Raw genomic sequence first — 25,170 nt, forward strand, 5'->3', positions numbered from 1 at the left:
CACTTTGGGGGAAATCAACCTATTAATACTTCACATATTATTTCTGCATATTAAGATGGGATAGAAGAAAGTATTTAAACATCAAAAAATTACATCAGCTTTAGAATCTTAGTATGGCACATAAATCCCATAGTTGAAGAATCATCCATAAAGTTGTTTTAACATGAAGTACTTCAACGCTCTTGTTTCATGAGCTTAACAGTTTAAATGAGCAGAAAGTGTGTTGTGAGATTAGTAGATAACTCCTGTAGGTTCAGGTCACATCGTGTCTTTATTAAACACTCTTTACATCTCAATGCATCAGTCTCCCCTAAAGCACTAACGGGCAGACAGACAGAATCCTATTACTCCACGACCCTATTTACCTGCAGTGTCTATGACCATAGGACTGACAGATTCATACAGGCCTCTCTCTGGTGTCACACAGACTTGTCCTGAGGTGAGATCTTATGTGGTTTCTGACAGGTTTTTAATATAAACAGGTGTTTAATACGAACTCAGTGGCTAGAAGCCGGGCCTCTGGCTTACTAGCAGAGTAATGTTAGTGTGTTTTGATTATTCTGACAGCAGTGTGTGTGTGTGTGTGTGTGTGTGTGGATTGCTGCAGGACATCACAGACCTTTAAAAGTTGTGAGAAACAGCAAACTATTAAATTGTAAAATAAAGTTCTGCTCTGCCACACCTCTTCATAACAACACACTCTATAAAAACTCAGAATTTATATGCACAATCCAGAAATAATAATAGCCAGAATGTAGAAGGGTTGGCACTCCTAAGAACATGCAGGCTAAAATTTAATTTCTATTCTTTGTCTTTTTTCACATAAAAAAAACTAAAAATAAATAAATAATAAATAAAAATAAAAAAGAAGTTTGCTCACTGGGGGCCAAAAGACAATAATTATTAAGGCATGAATTTTGAAATCGTTATTCATTTGAACCACACAATGAGGACTTTAACTGCATAGTTTTCTATTACAGCATCATTTTCTGTAAAGCTGTTTTGAAATGAAAAGTGCTACACAAATAAAAATGAAAAAAAAAAAAACACCTTTGCAGACATGACAGTTGTAAAAGTGCCACTTACTGTACATTATGTAAACATCCAAAATGCTTTGAAACCTGCAGAATTTGATCTCTGAGATGGTGTTATATCCATTAAGGCTGCTTGATTGATTGAATTAAGAATGAAATCGCAGTATGCCTTGTGTGATTACTAAACTGCATAAAACAGTCTGCATTCAGTGCTTCAGTCAACGATATGTGATTAAGTGGTGCCAGGGCTTATGAACACTGGTGTCTCTTCCGTTTTTTTTAAAGGGTCATGAAACCACCCATTTCAGTTGTGTTCTTACCACATTTAAAATAAATGCCAGCCAAAGTAGGCATGGTCAGCAGCAGAGTGGAGGGGAGAAGAGAAGAGGGAGTGAACACAACAACTGTCTTGTCCAGTCACTTTATTTCAGTAATGCAGTTAAAGGGATAGTTCCCCAAAAAGGAAAATTCTCTCATCATTTACTCACCCTCATGCCATCCCAGATGTGTATGACTTTCTTTCTTCTGTAGAACACAAATGAAGATATTTAGAAGAATATCTCAGCTCTGTAGGTACTTACAATATGAAGGTGAAAGTGAAGATGTTTAGTATAAAATGACTTAAATGTTGATCTGTTTCTTTCAGGATAGAACAGTAGTCACAATAATATATAACAGTGATTAAAACTGGCAGAATTTGTTGGCAGTGGAAGAGAGAAAGAGAGAGAGAGAGAGAGAGAGAGAGAGAGAGAGAGAGGATCCTATGTTATGTAGATGTTTACAATAATGTCCATGGTAAACACAGTTTCCACCAAAATACTAAAGTACTACAGTTGTTATTGTGACTACAAACTTAGATAACTTGGTATTTCCACTAGAATAAAAAAAAAGAATGAAACAAAATGAATGATTCTGAAAGTTTCTTACACTGTTTGAAGGAGATCCCATATGAATTTACTATGATTTTATCGTAACAATTACTGTAGTAACTGTGTGTGTGGGCAGTGATGCCCCTATACTGTATGTTAGTATTTAACTAGATTGGAATGTTTGTGGACAAACTTTAGGTTGGCTTGAAAAAGCCTAGTCTGAAAGTTTATAGATAGACAGACAGACAGACAGACAGATAGATAGATTGATGGGTTTTTCTACTTGGTTGCTATGGTGAGCTCATTTGGTTGCTAGGCAGTTACCAGGGTGATACTCAAAAGGCTCCTTGCTACCCTGAGTCAAATAAATGAAACCGGAAGTCCCTGCGATATTCTGGTACAGAGATATGTGATTTGCTACCTGGTTGCTAGTGTAACCCCATCTGTTTGCTAGGCAGTTACCAAGGTGATACTCTAAAGGCTCCTTGCTACCCTGAGTCAAATGAACAAAACCAGAAGTCTCTACCATAATCTGGTGCAGAGATATGTGATTTGTTATTTGGTTACTAGGGAGACCCCATCTGGTTGCTAGGCAGTTACCAAGGTGATACTCAAAAGGCTCCTTGCTACCCTGAGTCAAATGAATGAAACCGTGAGTCTGTGATATTCTGGTGCAGAGATAGTGATTTGTTAACTGGTTGCTATGGTAACTCCATCTGGTTGCTAGGCAGTTTCCAAGGTGATACTCAAAAGGCTTCTTGCTACCCTTAGTCAAATCAACGAAACCAGAAGTCGCTACGATAATCTGGTGCAGAGATATGTAATTTGTTACTTGGTTGCTAGGGTAGCCCCATCTGGTTACTAGGCAGTTACCAAGGTGATACTCAAAAGGCTTCTTGCTACACTGAGTCAAATGAATGAAACTCAATGTCTCTACAATTATGTGGTGCAGAGATATGTGATTTGATACTTGGTTGCTAGGGTAACCCCATCTGGTTGCTATGCAGTTACCAAGGTGATACGCAAAAGGCTCCTTGCTACCCTGAGTCAAATGAATAAAACCTGAAGTCTCTATGATGTTCTGGTGCAGAGATATATGTTTTGTTACTTGGTTGCTAGGGTAGCCCCATCTGGTTGCTAAGCAGTTATCAGGGTGATACACAAAAGGCTCCTTGCTGCCCTAAGTCATATGAGCTGACAATGAAGGCTCTATGATATTCTGATCTGGAGATATCCATCTAAGCTCATTTTAATGGAAGTCAGTGTGTTTTGGTTGCTAAGGTGTACTATATGGTTGCTAGGGTGTGGCTAAGTATTGTCCAGCATGATAATTAAAGGCTCTTTGCTGGTCTGAGTCAAATAAGCCAAAGTTGAAGTCTCTATGATGTTGTGGTGCAGAGAAATGTGTTTAGCAATACTGTTTCCAAGGTTAATCCATCTGGTTGCTAGGTAGTTGTCAAGGTCATACTAAAAAGGCTGCTTACTGGACTGAGTGTAATGATCCAATCCTGAAGACTCTATGACATTCTGATCAGGAGATATCCATCTAAGCCATTTTGAAAGGCAGCCAATGGGTTTTGGTTGCTAGGGTGTTAAAATGATGGATTGAAAGAAAGAATAAAAAGAGTGGAGTGATGTAAAGATAGAAAAAGAAAGTGATGGAGTGATAGATAGAAAGTATGAGTGGTGGAGTGATAAAAAGTTTTCATACTTTGAATGGAAGTCAAAGTGAAATAAGGCCTGTTCGGAAGTCCGATATGGGAATACCGTAATCCCGATCAGTTAGAAAAGATATAGCATATATTTATACAGATATATTTAGTCTCAGAATAATAATAATAATAATAATAATAAGTTTAATAGTATATCATGGGTCTGTTGAATGCTTGATTCTGATTGGTTGACAGACGTTCTAAGTTGTGCAATTATTTTCCAGTAAACTCACAGCTATGAAGTAGTTCCAAGTCTTGACCGCATAAAGGTTCCATTTCACTTTGCCAAATGATTTCAGTTATTTCATAGAGCCGTACAGACTACCACAACAAAATAACCAATTAAAACAAAGACATTGGACAATATTCTAAATTTATTTCAATTTTGATTGAAAAGTGTCCTTGGGCTCCCTCTCTCTCTCTCTCTCTCTCTCTCTCTCTCTCGTCTCACCCACCTACCCACCCACACACACACACACTACCTTGTTACTCCTATGCCGAAAAGCAGCGCATCCTCCATTGCTAGTTCTAAAGTGACGTTTTCAAACTAGTAACGAAAGCAATGCTTTATGCCTTTCTCAGATGTAAATCTCAGTGGTACCGAGTTCAGGTTTAACAAGCAAGTTCTCATTATTTTATTAAAAAATGTTTATCATGTTAACTGGAGAGGGACCCATCTCTCTTTCATTTTTGCTTTTCATTAGTGGTTTTTAAAGTTTGCCCAAAATAAAAATTTGTTCATCATTTGCTCACCCACATGTGGTGTCTTCCTTGGAACAGAAAAGGAGATTTTTTTTAAACAAGGATGTAACGCAGTATTCAAGACTGGGGGTACTGAAGGTCAATTTTAAGAACCGATTATTGACATATTGATCAACCACTAATCTGACTATTGGAGGGGACACATTTTGCTCTATTTCAAGTTTTCTGAAACAATATAAACTCAGCAAAAAAAAAAAAAAAAAAGAAACGTCCCTTTTTCAGGACACTGTATTTTAAAGATAATTTTGTAAAAATCCAAATAACTTTACAGATCTTTATTGTAAAGTGTTTAAACATTGTTTTCCATGCTTGTTCAATGAACCATTAACAATTAATGAACATGCACCTGTGGAACGGTCGTTAAGACACTAACAGCTTACAGACGGTAGGCAATTAAGGTCACAGTTATAAAAACTTAGGACACTAAAGAGACCTTTCTACTGACTCTGATAAACACCAAAAGAAAGATGCCCAGGGTCCCTGCTCATCTGCGTGAACTTGCCTTAGGCATGCCTCATGGAGGCATGATGACTGCAGATGTGGCCAGGGCAATAAATTGCAATGTCCGTACTGTGAGATGCCTAAGACAGCGCTACAGGGAGACAGGAAGGACAGCTGATCATCCTCGCAGTGGCAGACCATGTGTAACAACACATGCACAGGATCGGTACAAACGAATATCACACCTGCGGGACAGGTACAGGATGGCAACAACAACAGCCCGAGTTACAGCAGGAACACACAATCCCTCCATCAGTGCTCAGACTGTCCGCAACAGGCTGAGAGAGGCTGGACTAAGGCCTTGTAGGCCTGTTGTAAGGCAGGTCCTTACCAGACATCACCGGCAACAACGTCACCTATGGGCACAAACCCACCTTTGCTGGACCAGACAGGACTGGCAAAAAGTGCTCTTCACTGACGAGTCGCAGTTTTGTCTCACCAGGGGTGATGGTCAGACTTGTGTTTATTTTCGAAGGAATGAGCGTTACACTGAGGCCTGTACTCTGGAGCGGGATCGATTTGGAGGTGGAGGGTCCATCATGGTCTGGGGCGGTGTGTCACAGCATCATCGGACTGAGCTTGTTGTCATTGCAGGCAATCTCAACACTGTGCGTTACATGGAAGACATCCTCCTCCCTCATGTGGTACCCTTCCTGCAGGCTCATCCTGAAATGACCCTCCAGCATGACAATGCCACCAGCCATACTGCTCGTTCTGTGTGTGATTTCCTGCAAGACAGGAATGACAGTGTTCTACCATGGCCAGCGAAGAGCCCGGATATCAATCCCATTGAGCACGTCTAGGACCTGTTGGATCGAAGGGTGAGGGCTAGGGCCATTCTCCCCAGAAATGTAAACAAAATTTAAGACCAAAGGTTTTTTTTTTTTTCATTAAAAATTTTTTTTTCATCTATAGTGTCATTTGCGCATGAATTCAAAATTGGCATGTCAAGAAGCATGCACTTAATGCCATTTGCTCTTAAGTGTTTTGTAACCAAATGTGTTTTATATGTGTTTTATAAGTTGGAATACATGGATGGTCCTTTATGCTGCTTTTTGGTCCTTGTTGTGCTTGACAGCCCTGGCATGCTTTAAATGTATGTAACTGAACAGCGTGCACATTCTTAAAAATACTGGTAACACTACATTCATGTTCCCTTTGTTGAGAGTTTATAAAGGGGTTCATTAATGACTAATAATTAATTTACAAATGTATTATAAATCAGAATCAGAATCAGAATCAGCTTTATTGCCAAGTATGCTTACACATACAAGGAATTTGTCTTGGTGACAGGAGCTTCCAGTACACAACAATACAAAACAGCAACAAGACTTTTAAAAAAGAATTACAAATTGAATAAAAAATAAATAAATATTGAAAAGAAAAAAGTATAAAAAGAATACACAATAGACTATATATATATATATATATATATATATATATATATATATATATATATATATATATATATATATATATACACACACACACACACACACACACACACACACACACACACATACATACACACATACGTAGGGCAAATCTAAATACAAATCAGTTTTATACAGTGCAAGGGAATGTAATGGCAGAAGAGGTTTGAATGTGTTGGATAATATAAAAAGACTAAGCTGTGTATTGCACATTCATTATTGCTCAAATCATTGATATGCAGTTAGTTATAACAACATGCATAAAAAGGATGGCTTTCATGCAATACCTGCCAAATAGTGAGCATTTTAACTGACATGTTATAAATGCTTATTCAACATTCATTACCTATGAAAATGTCCCTAAATATAAAGTGGACACATATGAAAAAGGTTTTTTCCAACATTAGAAATCTGAATGTAAACACAATATGACGTAATCCCTTCTTTGAATCTCACTATAATAGTCACATTTTGTTTTTGTTTTTTTGTTTATTTTTTGCTGCAATGTGACATAAATTATGAATTAGGACATTTATTAATATAAGTATGTTTAATATAAGATTAATACTAGTATGAATAAGTGTATTTATTACACATTTATAACATGCATGTTAAAATGCTCACCATTTGGTAAGCATTGTATAAAAATCACCCTTATTATTCACATTGTTATAACTGCATATCAATGATTTATAATGCATTTGTAAATTACTTATTAGTCATTAATGAATCCCTTTATAAACCCTAAACCCTTAAAGGCATACAGGTTTAGAATAACACGACAGTGATTACATGATGACAAAATATACATTTTTGGAGTGAACTTATCCTTTATCTCCCCATGCTGAACATTTGGGGTCTTCCGGGGATCTTTGTTCCTGTGTTTATTATGCTAACCCTACAGTAGGCTAAGCAAATATTATGTCCTGGACACGGGAGCTCCTATTGTATTGACAAGATTGTGTGGCTCTCCTAAACACTCTTGTTTCTGTACAGGTGTTGCAGATGTACTTGCCCTTCTGTGGTATCGCCATCTCGAACGCCCAACTGTTTGCCGCCTCCCGGAAAGAGTACGACAGGAGCAGGGTAAGAGCACACAGAATACTGCGCTTACTTCATTAAAACCTCAGTCTGTCTCAGGAGTGTCCCTCCCACTGCTGACAGGACAGAGCACCATGTGTGTGTGTGTGTGTGTGTTATGGATGTGATGTGGGTGTTTATTACGTACTATGTGTGCATCTATCTATTGATCTTCTGCTTCCTACACAGAGAGTTTCTGGATCAGGAAGAGATGTGTGTGTGTGGCTGGGGAAGCATAAATCTGGGCTGTGGTGTCTTTACAGTGTCATCAACACATTTTATATATCGATCATACTAGAACATAATGAGAGAAAATAAGAACCAAAAGTAGACGTTAGGGTGTTCACTCACTTCAGGGACTTGCAGTAGCAGCTAACATGAGTGAAGTAATATGAAACATAGTTAGCGTCAAGCCATTAATATCACTATTTCTGCAGATCCCCTATCATATGTTTTGTAGACATAAAGGCAGTATATTCTGGCACTTTATTATGTTTCTTACTGACTATTCTAGAATATATGCTGTATAGTTACATCATCTACTGTCTAAATAAATGGAAAGTGTTAGGAAGATTGGGTATGGTGACTTTGTTTTTGTTTAAAGGAATATTCCAGGTTCAGTGGACCCTTTTCACTGACTGTGATAATGTGATTAAACTTTTTTAAATTTGCAGTTTTTATTTAGTGTAAATTTATAACATTATACTTTGTATTATATTACACTGGAATTAATTTTAAAAAAAGAGTTACTACAGATGCGATGAGGTATCTAACACAGCTGCTGAGTGACAGTAAATGTACCGTCTTTTCTCTTCTGACAGTCATAATCCAACACTCTCTATGTTTTTCTTCATTTTGATAATTGTGGAAACATAATAGTGCCATTTTTCTTTTGATGTTGGAGCAAATGGGTAAGCAAAAAATATATTGGCATGGTCACTCATTCGCTGCTGTCAAAGTTTACCCTGCAATTGGTTACTTTCACATTCCAAAACTCGGAAGTGTGAAAAGGGTCAATACAAGTTAAGCTCAATCTACAGCATTTGTAACAAAGTTGTAAAATTGGATATATCTTTACCCAAATAAGGTTAGTAAGTGATTTTATTACACTAAAATCATGTTAACACATATATTGTTTACATCTTTGAAACTTGTGTTGAGATGTTGAGATGTTTAACAATGTTTGTGAGTATTTTAACGTATTTAACGTACAGATTGGCTCCATTCACTTCCATCGTAAGTGCCTCACTGGAATAGATTTTAAACCAAAATAAATGTTTGTGGTTATCTACATTATGCCACAAATGCTGTCGATTGAGCTTAACTTGTCAGTAAATCAATCATTAAAAGTTATCATTAATAATAAATGTGAACAGAATCATGATTGCACATTCAATAAAAGACACACAAAACAAATTTAAGTTTGAAAAGCTCATTAAAATCTTAATACATTTAAGAGAAAAAACTACATATTAAATGACTGTCATTTTAGTGAGTTTTAGTAAGGGACTGTGTTTCTAATGGAAATATTGGATTTTTTTATGATTTAAATGTTGGTTTAACCCTAGAATGCATTTGTTGGTCAAAACTCAGCTTGTATTTTAAGACATAATTTTACATGAAGTGGTCTTTTGATCTGTCACTCCAGGTATTTCTCAATTAAGGTGTCTTCTATCATGTGAACTTATGTGAAATTTAGGTGAATATGACAACCCCTAGAATGCATATGTCGGTCCTATATAACCTATGGTATTCAATGCAGCATCAAACATGGAAATTGCTCATATTTCACAAATGTTTATACAGTACTTCATTTTCAATATGCCTGAAAGTCTTCAGAATTGAATAAAATATATATAATCTATTTAAAAATGTAAATTACTCATAAAATTATCATAAGAGTTCATTTTCCTTGAAAAAATAAGTAGTTTTATAAAGAACAAGCCTCTAGATTTCACCGCTTCACATATGTATTAAAGAGGGCTGAAGTTATGCATTCTAGGGTTAAGTCATCTCTTGGAATATATAAAGGCAAACAAAACCAATTGACGTGGTCAAAAATCACCATGTTTGTGTTCCATGTACCTTCAATGTGCTGCGTTGTGGGATGTGACAAAAACCTTCTTCAGGAGTTAAAAGCAGCTCTTACATTCATACAGACAGGATCATCACATACTTTTTGTAATATTGTGGCCAAATCAGACTTGAAAACAACACAAAATGTTGTAACTTCTGAATGAGAGAAGTTTATGGTGATGTACCGTGGGTATGTACTCACACATCAGTCTTGCTGGTGTCCATAGATTAATTGTGGATAAAATATCTTTAAATGTCTGCAAAAGTTCAGTTTGGCAATATCTGTGCTGTCTTCAGATCTGTATGAACTTTTCCTGGGACTTCGCATGGATCAAAAGCAGTTTTGTATATTTTTCTTGATATTGTTTCACTGTTGTTTTTCCATTCACTGCCATTGTTTCCTCCTGCTGATGGTCACAAATATGGCGGCTGCGGGGAAAAAGTTATGTGACTGAAACAGGTCAATATTTTCCCTATTAGAATAGAACAGATTTTACACAGGTACTAATAAAAAAATAAGAACTGATAGCTTGGCCCATAATTCAAAGAGGTCCAGGCTTTAAAGTCCTTGATTTTTTTGTTATTAAATTTTTTTTATTGATTCCATATACAAATTTAAACAAACAACACAAGAATACACAGAATAAATTTTTAACAATTATGTGCCCCACCCAACATACATCCCAGTGGTCAAACATTGAATAACAACAGACACACATATAAACAAACAGTCCAAAGAAAATACTCGATGACATAACAAAAACATATACAATTAACCAACATAAAAGAAAAAAGGTTCCACATATAATTTTAATTAAAATCGTCCCTCTCCACTGCTCCTCACTGGCAACCTTCTAGGAAGGCCAAATAAGTGCCCCACTTCTTCCCATAAGCACCCAAACTGCCCAGCCGTCTATGTGACATCTCTTCAAAAGCCGCCACTCTGCCCAACTTGGTGCACCACTCATGAAATGAGGGCACATCTGCCGACTTCCATCCCCTTAGCATTACCTGCCTACCGATCATCATGCTGGAAAGGACCCAGTTTTTATATGTTTATTCATTAAATTAATACCTGCCCCATCACTCAAAATACAAAGTCTGGGGCAAAATAAAATCTGAGTGCTCAAGACCCCACAGATAAAATTCTGAACCTTCGACGAAAACTCTTGAATCTTAGTACGGAACCAAAACACATGGGCTATGTCCCCATCCTCCAACTGGCATTGCCAGCAAGTAGGTGTGTCTTTAAGGCCAAGCCTATACAATCTAGAGGGAGTACAATAAAAATGATGCACAATCTTAAATTGAATGAAGCGCACCCTTGCATCCCTAGACATATGGCATTTTTTCACTGCACATTATGGTTCGAGTCGACTCGACTCTGCTCACTTTACTTTTCTGAGCTTGCTTTTCCACTGCAGTTTAGTGCCGCCTCAACATGGGTGGGATTATAGGCTGATCGTCATAGTTGCGCCACCTCTACTGCCGTGACATCATCTTAAATGTGACACAAACATTACTGACCATAAACAATAACACGACCGCTAGCTGTTAGCTACTAGCTCATTGTGCTGCATAAAGCAGTTGTTGCATGGTGATTTTACACAAGTGTAACAGTTAAATTGGCCTGGTTGTTTTAGAAGCAAGCTTTCCAGTAGCTGGTCAACTAAATAAAGTGAAGCTTTCAAGCAGAATATAGAGTTAACGTAACAAAATGTACCATCCTCCATTGTGGACTCCAACAACGGCGAGTCCAGGGCACTCTCCCTCCCATTGCTCGCTGGTCTATTGCCATAGATAGCATCCATTTGGTCGAACCACTTCCACTTTCTTCTGTTTGAACCACTCTGGCAGTTGTGGTCCTTGATGGTTCTGTAGTCACTTTTAAGTTTTTTTAACTTTTCCCTACACTGTCGGTAGGTCCGGTGGTAGCCGTGTGTGGCCAACATCTGAGACACTTCCTGAAAGACTTTTTCGTTTTGCGTCATTAGTTCGTCGCTAACGAGAGGAACGTCTGCACCTCGTTTATTGACCACGGTGTGGTTTTGCGCACAGCCATTTCTTTTTACAATTCGAAAGTCGCGTGAACAAATGATATTGCTGTTGCTATTGCTAACTTTAAAACTAGCAGGTTGATGTCCCATGACGCAAATCCAGTGACGCTGGTAGTGATGATTCTCTCTGACCAATCAGTGATCTGCAGGGTTTTGACGTCACATTTAGTATTGGCTCGGCTCGCTTGGAACCTCAACCGAGGTGGTACTAAAAAAAGTATCAGGTACCAGGTACTATCCACAGTAGAAAACCCCCAAAAAGCGAGCAGAGTCGAGTCGAGTTGAGCTGTACCATGCAGTGGAAAAGCCACAATAGATTTCTTAAAATCTTACCCCATTCTCCACCTTCCAGTACTAATTCAAGTCTCTCTACCATAACTTCTTAAGAGATGTTAAAACCCCATCCCCTAAACTCTGAATTAGCCAGGAATAGTACATTGAAGCATCGTGACCCTTTCCAAAAGCAGCAAGCACCATCTCAAGAGTGTCTGCTGCTTTAGGGGGCTGCATACTACACCCAAAGGTGGTGCAAAGTAGATGGCGCAGCTGTAAGTACCTGAAGAATTGAGATCTGGGAATCCCAAACCGCTGTATAATATTTTCAAAAGATCCCAACGCTCCATTTTCATACAGGTCACCCAGCGTAGCAACTCCCTTCTCAATCCATTCTGTCCAGCAGAGAGGGGACATGTTAATACACAATTTAGGGTTTAACCAAATACTTGCGGCAATATTCAGGTAAATGTCAGAATTGAACACGTGGGAAACTTTTGTCCACACTAAATGTATGTGTGAGAAAACAGGATGTGTCTTTACTTCTCCAGGCAGCTTGGTAGAAAGACTTTGCAATGGCAAGATAGGGGCAAGGACCTCCTGTTCAATAAAGAGCCAGGGAGGGGCTCTCTCAGGCAGAAGCGACCAATGCGCTAAATGTCTGAGACCAAAAGCATAATAGTAAAACAAAATCTTGGGGAGACCTAACCCACCTTTGTCAATTGGCCTGTGAAACTTGTTAAAATGCATCCGAGGATGTTTATCATTCCAGATAAAAGATTTAGCTATACTATCAAATTGTTTAAAATAAAAGAGTGGAACTTCAGTGGGGAGAGACTGTAGTAGGTAGTTGAATTTTGGAATACAATTCATTTTTATAACATTAACCTTTCCAGTCATAGATAAATGTAGTGATGCCCACCTGTCCACATCGCTCGAAAGCCTTTTTATTAAAGGGTCAAAATTAACTCTGACTAAATCACATAAATTTGCTGGGAATAAAATACCCAAATACTTAATGCCTTATTTGGGCCACTGAAAGACCATTACTGGGAAGTATGCTGTCAGAGCCAAAGCTTCGGATTTAGACCAATTAACTCTGTATCCCTAGAATTAATATTTATAATTTATAATAATTCTGTAGAGGCAAGGCATAGATCTAGTAGGGTCGGAAACTAATAATAAAATATCATCTGCATAAAGCAAAAGCTTATGCTCCATACCTCCCGTCACCACCCCTGGAAAATCCTCCTTCTTTCCTATCGCGGCTGCTAATGGTTCCAGGGCCAGACAGAACAATAATGCGGAAAGAGGGCAACCCTGCCGGGTGCCCCTATCTAGAGTAAAATAATCTGAAATTAATCCATTTGTTTGTACTGCCGCTACTGGGTGTCTATAAAGTAACTTAATCCATCCAATAAAAGTATTCCCAAACTCGTATATTTCCAAAATCTTAAAAAGATAATCCCATTCTACCATATCAAATGCCTTTTCGGCGTCAAGTGAGATGGCAGCGACTGGAGTCTGATCATTCGCCACTGACCACATGATATTGATGAAACGCCTAATGTTATCAGAAGAGCTGCAGCCCCGAATAAACCCCACCTGATCTATATGTATAAGACACGTCATAACTTTACCTAATCTTTTAGCCAAAATTTTGGACAATATTTTAACATCTAGCTGGATCAGGGAACACTTGCTTGGATCTTTGTCCTTTTTAAGAATCAGACTGTGTCATGGTTGGTGGAAGCTTTCCATTCTTTAATGATTACGTATAAACTTCTAGCAAAAATTGAGTCACATAAAGTGCCAACTATATGATTTCTTTTTCTCCGTATGTGGCAACACCTTTAAACTCACCAGGGTGTGATCTGAGACTAAAATTTTTCCAACTGAGCAATCAACAACAGATGAAATGAGGGACTTAGATATATATAAAAAAAATCTATTCTAGAATAAATCTTATGGACTGATGAAAAAAATGTATACCAGATGGGTTCAAAAGTCTCCAGATATCTGTAAGACCAAGATTTTTACATATCCTGTGAAGCGTCACTGTTGCTCTAGGGGGCTTACACACTTTTGCTTCACTATGATCAAGGACTGAGTCCATCAACAGATTAAAGTCTCCTCCCAATATTATATCATGAGAGGTGCCAGCGGATTGCAACATCCCTTCAAGATCTATAAAAAAGCCCTGATCATCAGTGTTAGGTGCGTAAATATTAGCCAAAATCAACCTTTGCCCCTGAATGTCTGCTAAAACAATAATGACTCTTCCTAATTTATATTAAATCTGTTTGAGACATTTTAATTGTAGATGCTTACTTATCAATGTAATGACTCCCCTGCTCTTACTTGAGCCAGCACTAAAGAAAACATGTCCACCCCATATCTTACCAAATTTTAAGCTTCCTGCAGGGAAAGATGTGTTTCTTGAAGAAACACTATATCATATTTCTTATGTTTAAGAAGAGAAATAACCTTCCTTCTTTTTATGGGGTGCCCCAACCCATTCACATTCCATGTGGAGAGAGAAAATCCACTCATATTAACATTTGACATTTTCACATATTAGAAAAAATAGATTGTGTGTCAAAAATAGAATGATAAAGACCACATTCCTACATTAGAGCAACAAACAAACCCAGAACTTCCCCCAAAACAAAATAAAACAAAAAAAAACAGAAAAAAGAAAAACATGTGAATTAACCCCGTGCACGACAGCGCCGACTGCCATCCATCCCTCTAAACTCAAACAGTCCATGTATGCCTACGAGAGTCCCCGCAACACTTTTGCCATCGGATTGCTCAAGTCCGGTGTTTCTATACAAATTTTGTGAGACAGAATTACACAACAGAAAATAATCTATAAAACAAACTCCAGCCAATATGAGGCATAAGCACAAAGAATGTGTAGATTCATCCACATAACTGCCCTGAATGTGTGTTCCTCCACAAAACAAGCTCCAACCGCTAGCGGAACCAGCACAAAAAAAAAAGGCCGTTCAGTTTCCTCGAGCAGTTAAACGAATGTTCAGTGAGCCTGCTGTTACATGAGTGTAACATATACCCTAATCACTCTAATGATTTGCAAGAAATATTCCACAAAACAAACTCCATCCAGTAGGAGGCATAAGCACAAATAACATGCAGATACATCCACAAACTGTCCCGAAGGAGTGTTATTCCACAAAACAAACTCCAGCTGCAAGGCAGAACCAGCACAATAAAGAAACAAAGAAGGCGCCCAGTTTCCTCTGATAGTCAAGTGGATGTTCTGTGAGTCAGGTCCACTCGGCTGCATCACACAATTACTTACTCACTCCATTGACTTTATGAAGGACAATGCTTGCTGTGGGCATGTAAATATTTTGCGGCCATCCTTAGTATCTATTCTCAATTTGGCCAGGAACATCAGTGCAAAAGCGACCTTCTGTTGATGTAAGAGTTTCTTGCATTCCTTGAATCGATCACGTTTCTATCTTGTCGAATTCGCAAGAAAGCCTTCCTTTACACCTCGCCTTGCGTAACACAAGATCTTTATCGGATGATCTCCGAAATTTGGCCAGAATTGATCGGGGCCTGTCTCCCTCAGCGGATCTCCAAGCCGGAACTCTGTGAGCTCGCTCGATTTCCAGCTTATGGCCTGTTATGTCGAGCAGACACGGAAAGAGCTCGTCTAGGAATTTCACCATATCTCTGCCTTCTTTGTTCTCAGAAATTCCAACAATTCGGACGTTGTTTCACCGGTTACAATTCTCAAAGTCACCCAACTTTTCCCAAATGCACTCCAAGTCTGTCTCTCCGATGACTCCAGATATTCGATCCGTTTCTTGACATCCCCCATTCTTATAACCAACTCAGAGAATGTCTTGGTTACTGGTGTAACTTTTGTTCCCTGATGGAGGGAACGAGACATTGTGTTGATGTAGTGACACTAGGGGTTCGCTCTTGAGAGCCCCAATCACCTGAAAATTGGTGAGTGGAATTTGCATGCTACTCTCTGCCCCGGGTATATGGGTAAAAAAGGAGATTGCATGCACCACTCATTCAGAGTTGTGCTGAGGAGCCGAGAGAGAGTCCCAGCCATGTCAACGGTCGGTTCAGCGCCACGGCAGAAGGGACACAATGTCTCGTTCCCTCCATCAGGGAACAGAGGTTACACCAGTAACCAAGATGTTCCCTGTCTGTCACTCACTTGACGTTGTGTTGATGTAGTGACACTAGGGGTTCCTATATGAAACGATGCAGGTGCTATGGAGGTATGGAGGAGCGGACACGGGTAGGCTGCTGCGTGCCTCGCAGCAAGCGCTCGACCACGTCATGACCTTCCAGCGAGTTAGGTAAGGCGTTTTCCAGGTCCCAACAATGGTGGGAGGAGGCACTTACCCGAGGAAGCTACAAGCAGTTGCCTTTCCTGATTTTTGTATTAAGTACTTTCCTGTCGAGCACCTGCTAGAATAGCGCAGGGGAAGTGCTCTTCCCTCTCCAGGAGGGAGAGCACTACGGAGACCACATCCTACTGGAGGGAGGTTAACATGTGGAGAATACCTCACATGGACTTACCGATGGGGAAGTTCACATATGGAATGATGCCACTGGGGAGGACCCTATCTATGGAGATTATCACCTCAAGAGGGAAAAGGCGCAATGCAAGCGATACACACGACCGGCTGCCTGGCCTACCTGTTGTTACCCCATAACACTCATGTCGAAACCAGTTCTATACGCAGGTTGTTGAACCTCGCAAAGGTATTGGGTGTAGCCCAACTCACTGCTCTGCATATGTCTGCTAGAAATCGCGCCCCTCACCAGCCCCCGGACTCCCAAAGGCACGGCAGGTCATAGAAGTGGCATCCAAAATCCAATGGGACAACCTCTGTTTGGAGACAGCTTTCCCCTTCTGCTGCCCTCCAAAGCAGACAAAGAGCTACTTTGAGTGTCTAAAGCTCTGCGTGTGGTCCAGATAGATGCGCAAGGCATGAACTGGACACAGCAACGACAAGGCTGTTGTTTCACCGGGACCGCTACCTTCAGCGTGAAGGTTTTCAGGCAGGCCAACACCGACTGTGCGCACTTGTTCATAAGGCGTGCCATCAGGGTGACCGAGTCCAACTCCATACCGAGAAAAGAGATGCTCTGTGCCGGGGAGAGTTTGCTCTTTTCCCAGTTGACCTGACGCCCCAGTCGGTCGGGGTGCCGAAGCACAAGGTCCATGTGCGCACACAATAGATCTCGCGAGGATCAGTCAGTCGTCGAGATAATTGAGAATGCGAATGCCCTTCTCCCTCAGCGGGGCCAGGCTCTGCGACCTTGGTAAAGACGCGAGGAGACAAGGACAGACCGAAAGGGAGGAACTTGTACTGGTATGCTCATCCCTCGAAGGCAAACCGAAGAAAGGGACTGTGTCGAGAATGGATCGATACGTGAAAGTACGCGTCCTTCACGTTGATGGTCGCGAACCAATCCTGATGTCGTACAGGTGTCAGGATGCGCTTCTGCGTCAACATCTTGAACGGAAGACTGTGTAAGGCTCTGTTCAAGGCACGCAGATCCAGCACTGCCGACATGCTTGACAGTTGGTGCTGAATCTTCCTCGCCGCACCGTCCAAACTGAGTCCCCGGTCTGCGGCCCTGTCAGGGGTGTCAGCTTGAGCACGTAAGTGTCTTTTAATGTCTCCAGAGCTCGAGGATTTTGAATTCTTTGACATATTGTCTTCATAGAACAGTTATGGAACAGGGTGTATCAAATCTCACCGGTTTATGACACAAAAAGTATTAAAAACTAGCAAAGTGCACAGAGCTCGCCGTTCACACATCCGACCCTTGCATGGCGCCACGCGACTCTCCAAAATCCTTGATTTTACTTTTTTTTCTTTTTTTCTTTTTTTATAATTACCACAGGTTGACCATGGATGGCTCATCATAATTTAATTGGTCAATGTAACTTTTGTTTCTATAAAACAAACAATAACATTTTGTTTTGGAAAAAAACAGCAGCCTAAACATTTAAAATCTATAATTAAAACTGCATTTGTTGTCATAAAACTAAGTAGACTTCTCCTTCCCCTTGTATAGTTTTAATTTAAATTTATAAAATTTATTTATCTATAACATCTATAATCATCTGGATTACTCATTTCGCATTGCATTTTTACATTTTAACATGTACAGTATGTTTTATATATATATATATATATATATATATATATATATATATATATATATATATATACCCACACATACACACAGTGTTAGGTAAGTTACTCTAAAAAACTAACTACTTACTAACTACTTATTTCATCTTCTACAGTGTTATTAGATTACTGTACTAATTACTCTGTCTGAAAAGTAATTGCATTTCTTATTACCAATTACCTTCTAAAACCCTTAACAACTTCAACCAGATGAAAAATATAAGGATAGAAATGAAATTGTTCTTTTAATTCTTTCAAATAAATCATATAAATTCAAATAAATTATTCATGAACTGGCCAGAAGATTTAATTGGGCTGCATTCAACTAGAAAACATACATTTTAACATTAGACTTTAAATTTCGATTTTAAATTCACTATTGTTTTATATAGAATTGTCCTGTAGTCTATACAGTATTTAACACAATTACATCTGAAGTAATTGTAATTAAATTACTGAAAAATTAAGAGTAATCCATTACTTTTTTCAATGAAAAATAAATTTAATTACAGTAATTAATTACTTAATAATGCATTACACCCAACACTGCATATAAAAAAAATTTATTATTATTTTATTTTTTTTATCTAAATTTGGTTACATTTTTGACTAAATAATAAACACAATTTTACTTTTACGTAAAATTTAATGAACTTTGACAGGCATAAACAATGTGAAGAATTAAAAATGATTTGAACCTCTCCCATGTTCTCCTCTCAATCACAAACAGCATGTTATGATTGGTTGGGTGCTTCCTAAAAATATGGTCACATTAAAAAAATATACAGTGTATTACATGTGTTGGTGCAGTTGATGGTGTGTTTGTAACTTTTGTCATTTTTACTGTGTGTAGGCTCTTCTGGAGGTCGTGAACGATCTGTTTGAAGAGCAGACCGATTTGGAGAAGATTGTGAGGAAGATAATGCATCGAGCTCAGACCCTGCTGAAGTGTGAACGCTGCTCCGTCCAGCTGCTGGAGGACATCGAATCTCCGGTACTCTCCTTCTCTTTAAAGGACTAGAACACCTAAAATATGTATTCTGTCATCATTTTCTCACCCATCTCTTGTTGTCCCAAACCTGTAGACTTTCTTCTGTGAAACACAAAAGGTGAGTTTTTAAAGAATGTTCTGGCTGCTCTTTTCCATTTAATGAAAGTGAATGAGGACTAGGGCTGTCAAGCTCCAAAAAAATAAAAAAATAAAAAAAGCACTATAAAAGTAAGCAATATTTTACATATTCCAAGTCCTCTGAAGTCATTTAACAGCTTTGCCTGACAAAAAGAAATTCAATCATTATTTACAAAAATCTTCTCTATTACCACAGCTTAAAGGTGCTGTAAGCTATTTTTTTCATGGAAAGGTATGCAAAAATGTTCCTACTCCCTTAAAGATATTAATGAAATAAGTGTACTGAGATGTCTCACTGGTCTCTGTGACAGCTCTAGACTCTGTAAACAGCAAATAAAAAAGTGTCCGATGACGCTTTCTGCCTGTCAATTATTTTGCATGTTCTCATTGTAGTATAGTTGCAGTGAATTATTGAGGCATAATGCATTTTTATGCCATGTTGTTCACAACAGTTGTCAGTTGAGGGCGCTATCTTGCTGCTGTTGTTTTTAACAACTGTTTCTGCTCTCAATAAAGCTCTTTTTGGTATCTTTAGTGCAGTGCAGAGTTTTGGAAAGAGGGGGCATGGCTAATTAAACGGCTCTATCTCTTGGAAGCACAACTGCTGAAATCGCTTACAGCACCTTTAAATCAAATATGGTGTCATCGATGTCAATGATTTTAATTGGTTGCAAGACACGCAAGAGTGTCAAATGCTGTTGTCAAAGTCCAACAAAGTCCAAACAACTTTTGCAGTCCATTTCAGTGCTTTAGTGGAGGGGAAGATTCTCAGTGAATAGCAAATAAAATTTTGGTCTGTTCCTCACAAAAAGCCATCATATACAGTAGTTTCAAAAGACTTGGAATATAGTGCACGAGTAGTATGGATTCCTTTTATGATACTTTTTTGTTCCTTTTTGGAGCTTAACAGACCCAGGCCACATTAACTTTCATTACATAGAAAAGAGCAGCCAGGATATGCTAAAAAAATAACTTTCTTTTCAATGAAAGGGAAAAGCCATATGAGTTTGGAACAACACAAGGGTGATTAAATGATGAGAGAACTATCCGGTAACACTTTACAATAAGGTTCCATATGTTAACCTTAGTTAATGCATTAGGTATCATGAACAAACTATTAACAAAATATTTTTTTACAACATTTATTAATATAAATTAATGTTAGTTAATAAAAATACAATTGTTCAATTTTAGTTCATGTTAGTTCATCGTACATTTACCAACGTTAACTAATACAACTTTTGATTTTAAAAATGTATATGTTTTAATTAACATTAACTAAGATTAATAAATGCTATAAACATATTGTTCATTGTTAGTTCATGTTAACTAATGTTGTTAACTAATGTTAACAAATGGAACCTTATTGTAAAGTGTTACCGACTATCCTCTTAATTCTGCTCACGTTAATGTCTCCTGCAGGTGGTGAAGTTCACCAAGTCCTTTGAGCTTCTGTCACCCAAGTGCAGTGCTGACATGGAAAATAGGTGTGACTAACGGCAGGTTAAACATTCACGCACTCTCACACAGGCAGAGTCTCTCACACAAACATACTTCTACTTTATATAACCTCAGTGAGCAGTGCTGCTGTAGTGCTAATGAGAGCATTTCAGAGCTGCAGTGTTTGTTTGCAGTAAACTGCAGCAGGTGGAGTTTATGCTCATGTGTTGCTCCCATTGTGACAACTGTGTCTCTATTACCCCCATTGCACGCACAGCTTGAGAGAGAGATTGTGTGATAGTCTCATTGCCAGCAGGAGTGTCTGTTTGTGTGTGTGTGTGTGTGTTTGAGACAGAGAGAGAGAGATGGAGCATGTGCGATAACCAGAGTTAGTCGCGACTCTAAAGCAGAGTAGGACTGCAACTAACGATTATTTTGATAATTGATTAATCTTCAATTATTTCTATAATTAATCAGATAAAAATGAAATTGTATTTCCTGTATTTTATTAAAATATGATTTTTCAAAAAACTTATATGATGAAGGGCGTAAGGATTTGGTTTGATTTATATTACTGAATTCACAGTTCTATACTCTCACAAAACTTTGAGCAAAGCCTGAATCATGAAAAGTTAAGTTTGAATGTATTATTATTATTACTTTCAGGACATATGCGAAACAGGTCCTTTACTTGTAAAACGGAACAAAAAGTGCTCATTATTAAAGAGTAAAATGATCCATAGGACATGGAGTGGGACAAAAATCAGCCCAGCATAGGGCAATAGTGACACAAGAACAGAAATATTAATAATTCTTATTGTTGTTATTACCAAATCCTACTTTTCTGCTGATATTGAGAGGGTACACAGCAACAGTGGCCGAGGCAGAGCAGAGCTCTGACAAGGGGAAACACAGGGTTTACCTGAGGGGAAACCGAACAGTGGAAACGCATCATACGGGATTACCGAGGGGGTAATCACCACATATGGAGCACTGAGCCCAAGTACACAGGCTCACCTGAAAAGGGGCATACCACGAGTACTGGGCCTGGCGGCGTCACTCCTCTGCCCAGTTTGCCACCATATAGTGCTTAAGGAATTTAAGATGTGTCCAGTGTTCACCAGTTATGGGGAACTATTGTGGACAAGATAGTGCACATTATCACCTCAAAAGGGGAAAGGCGCAATGCAAGCGATACACCCGACAGGCCACCCGGCCTACCTGTTGTTACCCCGTAACACTTGGGTCGAAACCAGTTCTATGTGCAGGTTGTAGAACCTCGCAAAGTTATTGGGTGTAGCCCAAGCTGCTGCTCTGCATATTTCTGCTAGAGAGGCGCCCCTCGCCAGTGCCCAGGAGGATGCAACACCTCTTGTGGAGTGTGCCCGGACTCCCAAAGGGCACGGCAGTTCTTGTGATTGGTAAGCCAGAGAAATGGCATCCACAATCCAATGGAACAACCTCTGTTTGGAGACAGTTTTCCCCTTCTGCTGCCCTCCAAAGCAGCCAAAGAGCTGCTTCGAGCATCTAAAGCTCATTGTGCAGTCCAGATAGATGCGCAGGGCACGGACTGGACACAGCACCAACAAGGCCGGGTCTTCCTCTAAAGGGAGCACTTGCAGGTTCACCACCTGATCCTGGAAGGGAGTGGTGGGAACTTTGGGCATGTAACTGGGCCGGGGTCTCAAGGTCACATGTGAGTGTGCCGGCCTGAACTGCAGGCATTCGCTGGTGACAGAGAGCACCTGCAGGTCCCCCACCCTCTTGATAGAAGTGAGCGCCACCAGGAGGGCCGTCTTCAGGGACAAAGTACTGAGCTCGGCCTGCTCCAGGTGCTCAAAGGGGGCTCTCTGTAATGCAGGTAGGACCACAGAGGGATCCCAAGAGGGAATCAGGCACGGTCTAGGGGGATTCAATCTCCTCGCGCCTTTGAGGACAGCAGGTCGTGCTGTCGAGAGGGTCTCCCATCCAGTGTATTGTGATATGCTGCAATAGCAGCCACATACACCTTCAGGGTGGAGGGAGACAGCTGTCTCTCCAGTCCTTCTTGTAGAAAGGACAACACAGACCCGACTGCGCATCTCCGTGGATCTTCCCCACGGGAAGAACACCAATTCGCGAAGAGATGCCACTTCAGAGCATACAGCCGCCTTGTGGAGGGGGCTCTGGCCTGAGGGGTTATGTCTACTACCGCTGGCAGAGGGCCTGCTAGGTCCTCTGTGTCCCGTCCTGGAGCCAGACGTGGAGATTCCAGAGGTCTGGCTGCAGGTGCCAGAGCATGCCCTGCCCCTGAGTGAGTGAATGCGCCAGGGAGGGGCTACTGCCAGGAGCATCAGGTCTGAAAACCAAGTCCGGTTGGGCCAGTATGGCACAACCATCAGGACTTGTTGCCCGTCCTCCCTGACTTTGCAAAACATCTGTGCAATGAGGCTCACTGGGGGAAATGCGTACTTGCGCAGCCCCCGAGGCCAGCTGTGCGCCAAGGCATCCGTGCCGAGGGGAGCGTTGGACAGGGAGTATCAAAGGGGGCAGTGAGAGGACTCTCGGGAGGCGAACGAGATATTAAATCCACCCTGAGGCGGACCACCTACCTCGCTCGTGAACTCTTCCGGGCAGAACAAGTGTGCTGGGGGCTGGGAGGTCCACAGGGATTGAGCCAGCGGAAACGCATCCACATCCAGATCGCTTTGACACAACGTCGAGTGAGTGACAGACAGGGAACACTGCAGCTTCCTAATGAAACCATGGAACCCATGCATGTCGGACATGCTTGTTTAAATAAAGCAGAAAGAGAAAGAAGATGCAGGGAACATTGTTGTTTTTACTGTGGTAAACCAGATCATCTCATTGAAAAGTATGCTCTTCACACTTCCTCTGGCAAGACCAAGGACAGTATTCCTAATGCCCGCTCAAAGCCAGTGAGTCTTTTTCAAGTTACTGTCGACAGACGTTTTACGATACCTGTTACTCTACGATACTCTGAGGGATTTTCTGTGTTAACAGCGATAATCCACAGCTCTCTTGGTCACATCTCATCAGTGATGTACTAAGGGACATGCTGGGAAAATTTTTAATAGCATACATCGATGACATCTTGATATATTCACCATCCCTTGAGTCTCACGTTCGCCATGTCCGCCAAGTCCTTAAATGCCTCTTGAAGCACCAACTCTACATTAAAGGAGAGAAATGTGAATTCCACAAGCAAACTGTGTCCTTCTTGGGCTATCTCATTAGTCCCAGTGGCATCTCCATGGATCCATCCAAGATCACGGCAGTAACCGAATGGCCTACTTCTCGAACAGTCAAAGACCTCCAAAGATTCCTAGGCTTTGCTCATTTTTATCGACGCTTCATTCGTGGTTTAGTTCCACCACCAGTTCCCTCATTTCTACTTCAAGGGAAATATAAGCGCCTAACTTGGAACCCCGCTGCTGATCAAGCTCTGAGTCTACTAAAAGCTGAATTCACCACCGCACCCATCCTCAAGCATCCAGACCCATCTAAACCCTTCATTGTAGAGGTTGATGCTTCTGAAACTGGAGTCGGTGCTGTTCTCTCTCAGCGATTCGGAGACAAATCCAAACTTCACCGAGTTGCTTTTCCAGGAAACTATCTTCAGCAGAACGAAACTATGACATCGGTAATCGAGAACTACTAGCTGTGAAACTAGCTCTAGGGGAGTGGCAACATTGGCTAGAAGGAGCTGAGCATCCTTTCATTGTGTACACTGACCACAAGAATCTTGAATACCTCCAAACTGCCAAGCATATGAAACCACACCAAGCTAGATGGTCTCTTTTCTTTGCATGGTTCCAGTTTGCACTGTCCTACCGCCCAGGTTCCGAGAATGATAAGGTCGATGCCTTGTCTCACATGTATGCCTCTGAACCCCAAGCCACAAGTGAGGAGTTCATCTTACCTCCTTCCTGTGTAGTGGGCACCATCGATTGGGAGTTGGATCAAGAAATATCTAGAGTACCCTGTAATCAGATACCCACTTCATGTCCGTCCAATAAGCTCTTTGTTCCACCCAGATTGAGGGTCAAGGTCATCACTTGGGCACATGGCCACCCAGGAGCATAGCGAACTTACCATCTACTGCAAGGAAAGTATTGGTGGCCCAATATGGTAGCTGACATCCGTCGGGTAGTTTCTTTTTATTCTACTTGTGCCCAAACCAAAGTGCCCAGAATCCTGCCTATAGGTAAACTCTTACCATTGCCTGCACCTCAACGTCTGTGGTCTTATATTTCTATTGATTTCTCACAGACCTACCAGAATCCCAGGAAAGACCACGATCCTAGTTGTTATAGACCGTTTTCAAAGTCCATTCACCTAATTCCACTCCCTAACCTGCCATCTACCTTCAAGACAGCGGAGCTCCTCTTCCAGCACGTGTTCCATTACTTTGGAATACCGGAGGATATAGTAAGCGATCGAGGTCCACAGTTTACCTCTCATTTCTGGACTAGCTTCATGGAGAAGTTGGGGGTCACTATAAGTCTCACGTCTGGATATCATCCTCATTCTAATGGCCAGGTAGAATGTGCCAAACAACAGATTGGACAATTTCTCTGTTCCTTTTATGCCACAAGTCC

At 40.3% G+C, this 25,170-nt stretch overlaps 1 protein-coding gene across 1 annotated transcript in view; it reads left to right on the forward strand.

The window, feature by feature from the left end:
- Positions 1-25,170, forward strand: part of LOC127448343 (dual 3',5'-cyclic-AMP and -GMP phosphodiesterase 11A-like) — a 183,801-nt gene that overhangs the window by 38,876 nt on the left and 119,755 nt on the right. Inside the window, exons 3-5 of the mRNA XM_051710790.1 lie at positions 7,308-7,397; positions 18,854-18,994; positions 20,552-20,616. Of these exons, the coding sequence (XP_051566750.1) occupies positions 7,308-7,397; positions 18,854-18,994; positions 20,552-20,616 (296 nt within the window). The remainder of the gene's footprint in view (positions 1-7,307; positions 7,398-18,853; positions 18,995-20,551; positions 20,617-25,170) is intronic.

This window comes from Myxocyprinus asiaticus, chromosome 11 (genome assembly GCF_019703515.2).
Source record: "Myxocyprinus asiaticus isolate MX2 ecotype Aquarium Trade chromosome 11, UBuf_Myxa_2, whole genome shotgun sequence".
In the NCBI taxonomy this organism is placed as follows: Eukaryota; Metazoa; Chordata; class Actinopteri; order Cypriniformes; family Catostomidae; genus Myxocyprinus; species Myxocyprinus asiaticus.